Source organism: Danio aesculapii, chromosome 16, assembly GCF_903798145.1.
Source record: "Danio aesculapii chromosome 16, fDanAes4.1, whole genome shotgun sequence".
NCBI classification, from domain to species: Eukaryota; Metazoa; Chordata; class Actinopteri; order Cypriniformes; family Danionidae; genus Danio; species Danio aesculapii.
Genome location: NC_079450.1, coordinates 7,709,658 through 7,723,036, shown reverse-complemented (window position 1 = coordinate 7,723,036; position 13,379 = coordinate 7,709,658). Strand labels below are relative to the sequence as shown.

The following is a 13,379-nucleotide window of genomic DNA, read 5'->3' as shown; positions in this document are numbered from 1 at the left end:
GGTTATTATAAGTCTAATCATCGTTACCTTCACATTTGCTTGACTGTTTGCTTTATACAACTGAGAATGTAGTCCTAGTTGGCCTGCAGCGGCTGGAAGTTTAAACTACAGTTATGTCTGTATTAGACAATGAGTCCGAAGTAATTAATCACAGAAAACAGGAAATGCTATTACATTTTAATATGACATATTTAATAATGAAATCAAATAAATATAGCATAATATTTAAATTAGTTTTAACCTATCTCACGGCCCACCTGCAGGATCGCTGAGGCCCACTAGTTACAGAACAATCCACTGTTATACAATGACTTGCCTAGTTATCCTAGCTTGCCTAATTAACCTAAATAAGCCTTTGAATGTCACTTTAAGCTGAATACTAGTCTCTTGAAAAATATCTAGTCAAATATTATTTACTGTCATCATGGCAAAGATGAAAGAAATCAGTTATTAGAAAAGAGTTATTAAAACTGTTATGTTTATAAATGTGTTGCCAAATATCTTCTTTCTGTTAAACAGTACTTGAGCAATAAAATATACAGGAGGGATAATAATGCTGACTTTAACTGTGTTTCTTAAGATCACCAGCTTTCGTAATGTATGCTTTCTGCTTTCTAGCTGAATATACCACATATCTATGGCTGCTTTCCAGTCTATTTGCACAGACTAATCCCTATCACATGTACTACATGCAAATAGTGAGATTTGGATTTGGTCCCTAAATCCTAGAGTATGCTGAAAGTAGCATGCCAAGTAGCATGCATGGATGCATTATATCCTCACTATCCTTCAGTTTAGTCCCTGATTTATCAGGGGTCGCCACAGTGGAATGAACCGCCAACTACTTTGGCATATGTTTTATCCAGTGGATGCCCATCCAGCCACAACCCAGCGGATGCATAATATTTATTTGCAGAATTAACAATTAACACATACAGTGAACTAGAGTATTTTTTAATATCTGATATTTTTATTATCATTCAACAGTAATATTATTTACTGTACTTTACTGAAATAAGTATATTCAAGTTGTACAGTATAACTGTATAAAAATCAGTGCAAACAATAAAGAAATATAAAAAATGAATATGAATAATATGGAATATGAATTTATTAAGTGTCACGGTGGCGCAGTGGGTAGCACGATCGCCTCACAGCAAGATGGTCGCTGGTTCGAGCCTCAGCTGGGTCAGTTGTGGAGTGGAGTTTGAATGTTCTCCCTATGTTGGCGTGGGTTTCCTCCGGGTGCTCCAGTTTCCCCCACAGTCCAAAGACATGCGCTATAGGTGAATTGGGTAAGCTAAATTGTCTGTAGTGTATATGAGTGTGAATGAGTGTGTATGGATGTTTCCCAGTGATGGGTTGCAGCTGAAAGGGCATTGCAGCGTAAAACATATGCTGGATAAGTCGGCGGTTCATTCCGCTGTGGTGACCCCAGATTAATAAAGGGACTAAGCTGAAAAGAAAATGAATGAAAGAAGGAATTTAATAAAATAGTATGTTACCCTCTTCTTCTTCGATGCTTTAACAGTGGTGGTCAAAGCACAACTTAGTAGGCATATGTGTCATTCTAAAAGATACTATAAGATCGATTTTTGGTTTCAAATACTCGCAGATACCGATGTGAGTATTTCCAATACTATCATCGGTATCGGAACAACCCTAAAAAATACACTTCCTGACAAAAGTCTTGTCGTCCATCAGTTATAAGAGCAACAAATAATAACTTGACTTCTAGCAGATCATTTGGAAAAGTGGCAGAAGGTCGATTTTTCTGATAAATCACCTGTTGAGCTGCATCCCAATCATCACACATACGGCAGAAGACCTACTGGAACCCACATGAACCAAAGATTCTCACAGAATCAGTCAAGTTTGGTGAAGGAAAAATCATGGTTTGGGGTTACATTCAGTATGGGGGCGTGCGAGATCTGCAGAGTGGATGGCAACATCAACAGCCTGAGGTATCAAGACATTTGTGCTGCCCATTACATTCCAAACCACAGGAGAGGGCAAATTCTTCAGCAGGATAGCGCTCCTTCTCATACTTCAGCCTCCACATCAAAGTTCCTGAAAGTAAAGAAGGTCAACGTGCTCCAGGATTGGCCAGCCCAGTCCTTAGACATGAACATTATTGAGCATGTCTAGGGTAAGATGAAGGAGGCATTGAAGAAGAATCCAGAGTCTTGATGAACTCTGGGAGTCATATATATATATTTTTGGAAATGGAAAACATGGAAAACACCAGGAAATAACAAATTACAGAAACTGTATCTTTTATGGTGTAATCTACAATATGTAACACTGTAATTGATGCATTGTGTATAGTACCTGTTGGTCTTAGTGATGGGTGTAGGCAGAACACAAGTGAGTCTCCATCCGAATGAAGCCAGTGACTGCAGCAGGGGAATATAGTCTGTCTTCACCTCCAAACCCTTACAAAAAAAAGAAAAATATTCAGTGTAAAAGCTGCTACAAAATGTAGACACAATAAAATAGCTGACTTAAACCTGATCTGCGCCTTTGAGCCCTTAATGAAGAATAGTTAATATGGAGTCTATCGCTCATTTGTTCATTGTTTGGTGTTTCACAGGAGCACGCTGTGAGTAATTTGCATGTTTATGACTTTGAAAATGTTGACCCAACTTTTTTTTTTCTAAATCATTATCGGTCTTGGAAAGTTCTTGGTAAATGATGCTGATCAGTAGCTGCTTAATTTAAATGATACATTCTGAAGCTGTAGATACACTCAGCGCTCTGTCATATACTGGGGATGTGGGCATAGTTGCCATAGTTACCCATTCATTTACTCTGGTTGAAAATGAAAAGGTGTCATTTTTAATAGGTGTTTTTGGGTCAAAGAGGATTTTTTAAAAGCTTTATAGCAATAAAAGTGTAATGTAACCCTGTGCATTCGTTTAAAAGTAAAGTTAAAAAGCATAGGATGAAAAAAACAATCAGGTAAATACTTTTCCACGCACTTTTACTGTCAAATTTCTTTACCAACATCAATCCTAATCAAAACTACCAAAAACACATCATTTAAACACAATGGGCCCTATCATACACCCGGCGCAATAAGGCACAAGTGCTTACTTTGCTGTGTTTGCTGCAACGTGTTGCTTTTTTCAGACCAGTGCAACACTAATTTTCACTAATGGCTGCTTCTGCAAGGTGGTAATCTCAAAGCTCAAAGCATTACATGAAAATCTTCAAACTAAAGTGGATTAAACTCTAAGATTAAACTCTACCAAGTCTTTCTGTTAACTTTAAACACCTAAGATGTACTTTTATTGTCAACATTTCCCTCTCTTAATTCAATCCCATGCAAAGCATGCTTTGAACTACAAATCCCCTAACCCCCCAAAGTGTTTGGGACGTTTCACATGCTGCAAAACAGTTGCATGATGAGACTGTATGTCTGTAACAAAAAAATAAAACATTCAAAGTATTTTAAATAGCCACTTAAGAGCTAAAATGCACATATGTGGACACTCAAGCCCTAGGAGGTTATATTTTTCTTTAGAGCTGTAAAGTACTCCAGAATCACACATTGATTAGCTGTAGGCTCTAGAACAGTCATCTGAAGCGTTGTCATAAAGTTTAATGCCTGGATTTCATAAATAGCCTTGCATGTACTAACACAGACTATATTTGAAGTGATTGGAAGTAATTCGGGTTTTCCTCCTGTAGAAAAGCATCATAAAAACAATGTTTAGTGGCTCAATGTGTTACAACAGTGTTTTTAAAAGTCTAAACACTTTATTGAAATAGTATACAATCAAGCACATGTGGTCAGAACACAAACGAGTCGCAGGTAATGAAGTATTAAGAGTTTTTCCCATAGAAAAGCCCCTCTAAGCAAAATGCTAGCATGCATCTGTAGCTCCACTCACGCTTCACCTCTTTGCCCTTGTTTGGTATCCCCTGGTCAGTGCGATGACGAGCAAACAAAATGGCGACTGTTGGCCACGCCTACCTGTAGCTTCTTTTGGGTTCTTCAGAAACCTATGGGTGACGTCACTGATACTACGCCCATATCTTTTACAGTCTATGGTTTAAACACAGTTGTGTGGCAGCCGTGTGTGAATATAGCCAGCCTCTAATGGTAAAAATGTATTAAATAATTTGTTATAATCACACTTGATAAAAACAATCTGCAGAAACACTTTAAGTTGACTTTCTCCTCGAGTCATCAGAAGGGGAAAGCCCCGCCCATTAGTGACAATCTCTCCCTCATTAGCATAAACAGCCCTGAGTAAGAAGCAGCCGTCTGCCTTTAGATTATAAATGTGGAGTTTTAGGAAGCACAAATGCACACTGTAGTTTTCAGACTGCCTTCTTCTGTGACACTTTTGACATTTAATAGAGATAACGTCAGTCCTGTTTTGAATCTGCCACTTTGTTGATGCGCAGGCATTTGTAGCTCCGCCCTCTTTTGAAAAGAACACAATCTCATTTGAATTTAAAGCAACAGTCACCAAAAATGGCACAATTTGGATCAAAGCCTAAAAGGGTCTGTTTCAAAGAGTTATGAAACGTTATCTGTGTGTTATTTTGAGCTGAAACCTGACATACACACACTAGTGACATCTCGTAAAAAGGGGCACAATATGTCGCCTTTAAAGTGACAAAGACGAAGGCTTAATCTCTGCTCTGCTAATGAAACAGATGTTGAAGTTAAATATGCATTGTGCAGCGAGATCACCAACGCTTGCATGTGTAATTGAGAGAGCGGCGTTCATCAGAATCTGCTTGTTTTTGAGCAGTTGGAGGTTGTGCTGTGGTTTCAGTGCGAACGCTTAGTCTCATTTCAGTGCACAGGAACTCAGTGTGGTTTAACGGCACCTTCCCCAAAAAGGAAACCATGTTGCGTGTCAGCCATGCACTCGTTCTCATAATGATAACACGAGAGAGCTGAACCATGATGCTTCACCTGCAGGAATATTCCATTGGTTTTGACACAGCCTTGCATGCATTCACTCTACAGTTATATGTGAGTCACTCTGGAATGTTCAGAGTAAGTAGATGATGACTAGTGAGGGGACTTCATCTAATGGCTCTCAGTGCAGAGGCTGTGTTCTAAAACTGTGTTCACTTCCTGTTTGCTGCCTTCATAAGCTGCTACCTGCAGTTGACCTAATAAGAGCAATTGAACTTTATACATGATACAGAAACACACGTAGCACACGTAATTCAGTGTAGGTCGATTGGTTGAAGCATTTATTGTTATTCATAATTATTTTCATTGATTCTTTGAAGAATAGAATAAACATAGTATTTATACGTATGTATATATATATATATATATATATATATATATATATATATATATATATATATATATATATATATACACAACAGTTCTGTCTGGTTCTCAAATCTGATTGGCTGATAGCCGTGAGCTATTTAAGTAATATCAGCAGGGACACTACAGTTTGACAAATATTACTGCCGTTAGACAACAAAATGTACTTTTGTGGCTTTTTTAGTCGCGAATGTAGTTGTTTATATTGCAACTATGCAGTTTATATGTAAGAATAGTGACTATTTTAAAATATTTACAATATAGACAGCTCGTCGGCATCCATTAGCTTTCCATAGTGTAGTAGACCTAAGACGGTTGACGTTTTCTATCCACAAGATGGCGACAGAACCGCATAATAAGCCCTAATGCTCCTAAAGTCTGATTTCTAACTACAGCAGATCAAATCAATATTAAACTGGTAAGCAAACATTCCCGTTTTTCCTGGGAGTATCACGTATTTCAGACCGATCTCCCGCAACCATCCCGTTTTTTATTTCTTCCGAACAACTCCTGTAATTTCATCCACCCCCCTCTTTGGTACAGTCTGCAAACACCAACGGGTTGCCAACTTTGGTACAGTACCTGATCGCAGCGGCCGCCCAAAACCCGCTGCATCCTATCTCGGTTCTCTCAACAGTGTTACTCACTATTCAGAGACCTCACCCCCGAACACCCCCCCCCCTGGTCTCTCGGATTTTAAGAAACATGTTGGCAGGTAAGATGATCAGGAATGTGTGTTGTGTTGGCAGACAGAAAGAAGCAAAGTGTTTAGCGTTTTCCTTATCGCAAACACGACAGTCTGTTAGTGGTTGGGTTGCTTTTTCCGGGGTTAATTATTGTGATATCCTGATTGCAGCAGAGAAATACTGTAGACTGTAACACTGTAAAAAGATATCTCTGTAGATGGATGGCATTTCATTTCAGGTTCAGCCTTCAAGTGTGACCAAAATCAGCTGTTTTGTCATCACTTTACGCCTTTACGCTATAGAGACTAGCTCTTAAGTGACATTGTGAATTAGTAACGGCTTCTGCTTTTTTGACATCAGCTGCAGATGTGAATGAATGGTGAAAGAAAGTAGTTCCTATAAAAAAGGGGTTTTTAGACTCTCCGTGTTTGATTTTCTTATTTGTATCCACGATTGTGCCGTCGAACTGTTGTATAAACGCAATATCACAGTCGTAGCAGTGCAATATGGCTGTATATCAGCACTGGTGGGACGCTAAGGCACGAGGCCGCACAGCTCCCACCAGTGCTGATATACAGCCATATCGCACTGCTATGAGTGTGATATCGCTCATATATACAGTTGAGGTCAGAATTATTAGCCCCCCTGTTTATTTTTTCCCCCAATTTCTGTTCTGGGAGAGAAGATTTTTTTCAGCACACTTCTAAACATAATAGTTTTAATAACTCATTTCTAATAACTGATTTATTTTATCTTTGCCATGATGACAGTAAATAATATTTGACTAGATATTTTTCAAGACACTTCTATACAGCTTAAAGTGACATTTAAAGGCGTAACTAGGTTAATTAGGTTAACTAGGCAGATTAGGGTAATTAGGCAAGTTATTATATAATGATGGTTTGTTCTGTAGACTATTGAAAAAAGATTTAGCTTAAAGGGGCTAATAATATTGACCTTAAAATGTTTATTAAAAAATTAAAAACTGCTTTTATTCTAGCTGAAATAAAACAAATAAGACTTTCTCCAGAAGAAAAAATATTATCAGACATACTGTGAAAATTTCCTTGCTCTGTTAAACATCATTTAAGAAATCTAAAAAAGAAATTCAAAGGGGGGCTAATAATTCTGACCTCATCTGTGTGTATATATATATATATATATATATATATATATATATATATATATATATATATATATATATATATATATATATATATATATACAGTATACACACTGCTTCTTTCAGCTTCGACTCTTAAAAACAGTTCGATCTATTGTATCTTGAAAAATTGTTGAAAAAATAATCCATGCTTTTATTACCACTAGGTTGGACTATTGTAACTCACTATACTTTGGGATTAGTCAGGAAACCTTATCCCAGTTACAATTACTTTAAAATGCTGCTGAAAGGCTTTAAAAAAAAAAAAAAAAATTATAATTATTTTTTGGGGGTTTTCACCTTTAATGGACAGGACAGTAGAGATTGTTGACAGGAAAGTGTGGGAAGCAGAGAGAGGGGAAGGATCGGCATAGGACCGCGAGGCGGGAATCGAACTCGGGTCGCCATGAGCACCGGAGTGCATGTGTCGATGCACTAACCACTACACCACTGGCGCCGACAGCTGCAAGGCTTTTAACAGGTACCAAGAAACATGACCACATTTTACGCTCTTTGCACTGGTTGCCTGTGCTCTATCGGGTCACTTTTAAAATTCTTCTCTTGGTTTTTAAATCTCTAAATGGCCTGGCACCTTCTTACCTGTCAGACATGTTGATTGAGCATCAGCCTGGTCAGTCGCTTCGGTCATCTAACCAGAGATTGTTGTGTATCCCTAAATCGAGGTTGAACGCAGAGGTGACCATTCATTCGCAGTAGCTGGTCCTAGGTTGTGAAATGCTCTGCCCCTCTGTATTAGATCTGTTTCATCTCTGGCTGTTTTGAAATCTAGGTTGAAAACTTACCTCTGATTTGGCATTTTATCATTGAAAATTGTCCCTTTTAGCTATAATTTTAGATTTTTCTTTGTTGTCCTCTGGTTGTGTTTAATAGTGCTATATAAATTAAATTGACATTGACTCTATGTGTGTGTGTTTTGGTTTGCATTTGTCACACATCTACAAAAACATTATTCATTCATTCTCTTTTCGGGTTAGTCCCTTTATTAATCTGGGGTTGCCACAGCGGAATGAACTGCCAACTTATCCAGCATATGTTTTATACAGCGGATGCCCTTCCAGCTGCAACCCATCACTGGGAAACACCCATACACATTCACACTACGGACAATTTTAGCTTACCCAATTCACCTGTTCCACATGTCTTTGGACTTGTGGGGGAAACTGAAGCACCCTGAGGAAACCCAGGCGAATGAACATGCAAACTACACACAGAAATGCCAACTGACCCAGCCGAGGCTCGAACCAGTGACCTTCTTGCTGTGAGGCGACAGCACTACCTACTGCGCCACTGCATCACCCAAAAACATTATTGTCTTTTAAAAATAAATACTTATTTCTTCACCCTTTTATATATAATAATTATACATTATATATTATGTGCAACTTTATAACAATGTTATTTTAACTTATATTTTTCATTGATAGCCGTGTGATATTGTGCACTATCAGCACTCATACAGCCTCTTCACCCTTCTGTATTACTTTTCCCACATAGAGCGACAGCAGATCAATACACTCACTACAGTTTGACAAATATTGCAGCTGTTGGACAACATAATGTACTTCTGAGGCTTTTTTTAGGTGAGAATGTAGTTGTTTAGATTGCAACTATGCAGTTTATTTATAAGGATAGTGCCTATTTTAAATATTCATAATTTTGTAGATTCAGCATGTCTGCGCCATGAGTCTGTCAATGAGCAGAGCAAAGAGGGTTGATGCTCCGCCACTAGATGGCGACAGAGACAGCATAATACATCCTTAGAGGAGGAAAATGTCAGCGTCAATTTCAAACTACAGCTGGTCAAATAATTATTAAACAGGTAAGTGACATTTTAAGTCGATCTCTCTCTCTTGTATGTTGTAGTGCTGTATTTATACCATAGTAATCTAGTAGTGTTTGCTTTGCGTTGACTTTTTTTGGGGTTAATTATTGTGATCTTCCGATTGCAGCAGAAAATACTGGGAAATCTCTGTAGACTGATGGGATTTCATGGCGTTAAGCCTCATAATCCTAAAATGTGAGCAAAATCAGCTGTTTTGTCATCACTTTAGACATTATGCTAGAGAATCATTCAAACACGAGCTCTAAAGTGATGTTAGTGAATTAGTACTGGTTTCTGCTTTTCTGACGTCAGCTGCAGATGTGAATGAATGGCCGAAGAAAGTAGTTCCTCATACAAAAGGGTTTTTAGACTTTACATGTTTGATTTTCTTTTTATACACACGATTATGCTGTCGACCTGTAGCAGTGCAATATGGCTGTATTTCGTATATCGCCACAGCGGAATAAACTCATTCAAACACATACCCTATGGACAATTTAGCTTACCCAATTCACCTGTACCGCATGTCTTTGGACTTGTGGGGGAAACCGGAGCACCCGGAGGAAACCTACACCAGCACAAGGAGAACATTGAAACTCCACACAAAAATGCCAACTGACCAAGCAGAGGCTCGAACCAGTGACCTTCTTGCTGTGAGGCGATTGTGCTACCCAACGTGACACCCTATTGCTTTACATTCTTTAAGATATTTTAGCAAATTAGCATATTTGCTATTTTTATATATTTGAGTACAATCTACACTCTTGTTTTTAGATTTCCAGCATTTACAACACTTGTATTGACTTTTTTTCTTGCCATACTGCATTGTGGGATTGCCTTCAGTGTGCAGAACGCACTTGATGTTGCCTAAAACTCTGCCTACCTTTCGGAAGAGTCTTCACAAAGTCTTCCCACATAGGTTTTGGGACGGAGCCAAAGTCTAAGTTTAGTCTTTTTGTGTAGGTTGTGTTCCAACACCCTTCCTAGTTATGAAGCCTTTTTGCCCAGATTGGATGACACTGTTGTGGGTCATGCATTGAGACCTCAAAGGCCCGGTTTCTGTCGAAATGGTTTTTGGGTATTTGAATTGGCCCAAAACCACAGCGAGAGCCTTTGGGGAATCCAGATATGTGAGAAGAGGTTTTTGTTGGATGCCGTCCCAGTAGAGGACCCTGTAAACGGCACCGCTGACTTAAAAGTGCTGGAGAATTGAGAAAATATGGTCTGTTTAATGGCTTTCCATTGTGTGAACAAGTATGTTGGTGAAGTGTTACACTCCTTAGTGAATAGGTTAGTGAAATAGAGCAGATTCAAGACCAAAAGAGTCCTAAAGTCAATATAAAAGCCCACTTTTGTAATGAGGTCAAAGATAAATATATACAATTCATAATGAGTGATGTATGATTAAAACATTTAAAAACATCTGAAACTTGGTTTTATCCATAGAGTCTTCCTTCCTTCCTTCCCTCCCTCTCTTCCATTCTTTCTTTCTTTATAATAATAATTCCTTACATTTATAGAGCTCTTTTCTGGACACTCAAAGCGCTTTACACATTGGGATCTCCTCATCTACCACCAGTGTGTAGCATCCACCTGGATGACGCGACGTCAGCCATATTGCGCCAGGCCGCACACCAGCTGATTGGTGGAGAGGAGACAGAGTGATGAAGCCAATTATGATAAGGGGATGGTTAGGAGTCCATGACATGATGGATTTGACCAAGATGCCAGGGTTAAACCCCTACTCTTCTTCGAAAGACATCCTGGGATTTTTCATGACCACAGAGAGTCAGGACCTCAGTTTAACGTCTTATCTGAAAGACGGCGCTCACTGAGCAGTATAGAGTCTGCAGGTTGAGCGTCCCCTGCTGGTCTCCCATCTAGGTACTGACCAGGCGTAGCTCTACTTAGCTTCAGTGGGCGACCATGTGAGAGCTGCAGAGAGCTAGCTGCCGGCAATGATTCTTTAATTTCTTCTTTATTTCCTTCGTTTTCCCTTCTTTCTTTCTTTCTTTCTTTCTTTCTTTCTTTCTTTCTTTCTTTCTTTCTTTCTTTCTTTCTTTCTTTTCTTTCCTTATTTCTTTCTTTCTTGCTTTCTTTCTCATCCTTCTTTTCTTTCATTCTTTTTTCCTCCTTCCTTCCTTCCTTCCTTCCTTCCCATCCTTCATGCATTCATTAGTTCCCATCCTTAATTCATTCATTCATTCATTTCCATCCTTCAATCATTCTTTCACCATCCTTCATTCTTTAATTCATTCATTCATTCATTCATTTTAATTCCTCATTCCTTCCTTCCTTCCTTCCTTCATAGATTGTCATTCTTTTTTCCTTTCCTCCTTTCTTTTTCTTTCTTTCTTTCTTTCTTTCTTTCTTTCTTTCTTTCTTTCTTTCTTTCTTTCTTTCTTTCTTTCCTTCCTTTGTTTCTTCCTTCATTTTTCTTTCCTTATTTCTTTCTTTCTTTCTCATCTTTCTTTCCTTTCATTCTTCCTTCCTCCTTCCTTCCCATCCTTCATGCATTCATTAGTTCCCATCCTTAAATAATTAATTAATTAATTAATTCATTCATTCATTCATTCATTCATTCATTCATTCATTCATTCATTCATTCATTCATTCATTCTCATTCCTCATTCCTTCCTTCCCATCCTTCTTTCCTTGTTTTCTTCCTTCCTTCCTTCCTTCCTCCCTTCCTTCCTTCGTACATTCATTCATTCATGTTTCTTCCTTCCCTCCATTTTCTTTCTTTCTTTCTTTCTTTCTTTCTTTCTTTCTTTCTTTCTTTCTTTCTTTCTTTCTTTCTTTCTTTCTTTCTTTCTTTCTTTCTTTCTTTCTTTCTTTCTTTCTTTCTTTCTTTCTTTCTTTATCCTTCTGAGTCAAAGAAACAGATTTCAGCTCACCGTTTTCCATTCTCAACAACTAAAAATAGCCCAGACTTATTTTACACCTATATCACACTCTTCAAGCCGGGGTCTACAGAACTGTCACAGGATTTCAGCTGTCTGTGCTAGATATATATATATATATATATATATATATATATATATATATATATATATATATATATATATATATATATATATATTCTCCTCGTCTGACAACAAAACTGCCTGCCTGTAGCATTAAAATCACTCTCTGTTAATAAAGTTACTAAAGACTCAGCTTGCCGGAAATAGCCTCATCCCCTCTGCTAATGAAAGATGGCAAGTGAATCGAGTAGTTCAGCCACATTCACACACAGACAAAGAAAAGTGTTCTTTGAAACGGCAGGTCGCATGTTTTTCTCACCTCCGCAGGAGCCATAAAGGTTACATTGCCAAAGGACGTGTTTTAATGGCGTAGCTACTGTCTAGATATCACACCGCTCCAATGACTGCGCTGACCTTCAAACTTTACCTTCTGCTGCAACTACATACTAAATATATAATGCCCGAGGAAAATTATATTGCTCAGAGTTTGCTCAGGCAAATTAATAGGCTCTCATTGAAGTTTCTGCTTTGATGTTTCTCTTACAGCTACTGGAACTGCAGTTTGAGACACTACCTATGTTTCCTTTGACTTTCATATACATTTGCTGGCCAATTTATTAGGTACACCTGTCCAACCATCTCTGTCGTTTACAGAGAGTGGTCTGAAAAAGAAAATATCAAGTGAGCGCAAGTTCTGTGGGCGCAAATGCCTTGTTGATGACAGAGGTCAGAGGAGAATGGCCAGACTGGTTCCAGCTAGAAAGGCAACAGCAACTCAAATTATCACTCGTTACAACCGAGGTCTGCAGAAGAGCATCTCTGAATGCACAACACATTGAACCTTAAGGCGGATGGGCTACAGCAGCAGAAGACCACACCGGGTGCCACCACAGCCTTCCTGAGTATTGTTGCTGACCATGTCCATCCCTTTACGACCACAGTGTACCCATCTTCTGATGACTACTTCCAGCAGGATAACACACCATGTTATAAAGCGTGAATCATCTCAGACTGGTTTCTTGAACATGACAATGAGTTCACTGTACTCAAATGGCCTCCACAGTCACCAGATCTCAATCCAATAGAGCATCTTTGGGATGTGATGGAACTGGAGATTCAAATCATGGATGTGCAGCTGACAAATCTGCAGCAACTGTGTGATGCTATCATGTCAATATGGAGCAAAATCTATGAGGAATATTTCCAGTACCTTGTTGAATCTATGCCACCAAGGATTAAGGCAGTTCTGAAGGCAAAAGGGGGTCCAACCCGGTCCTAGTAAGGTGTACCTAATAAAGTGCCTGATGATACATGTCATACAGTATATGCCTTATACAATGTTTTTATTAAAGCTAATTTGTGTAAGTTTTCCAGGAAGTTATGATTTTGTTCTCTGGAGCACATCGGACAGAAA

At 38.6% G+C, this 13,379-nt stretch overlaps 1 protein-coding gene across 1 annotated transcript in view; it reads right to left on the bottom strand.

The window, feature by feature from the left end:
* The window catches only part of LOC130243405 (raftlin-like), a 227,051-nt gene that overhangs the window by 28,527 nt on the left and 185,145 nt on the right, over positions 1-13,379 (bottom strand). Inside the window, exon 8 of the mRNA XM_056475567.1 lies at positions 2,332-2,435. Coding sequence (XP_056331542.1) covers positions 2,332-2,435 — 104 coding nt within the window. The remainder of the gene's footprint in view (positions 1-2,331; positions 2,436-13,379) is intronic.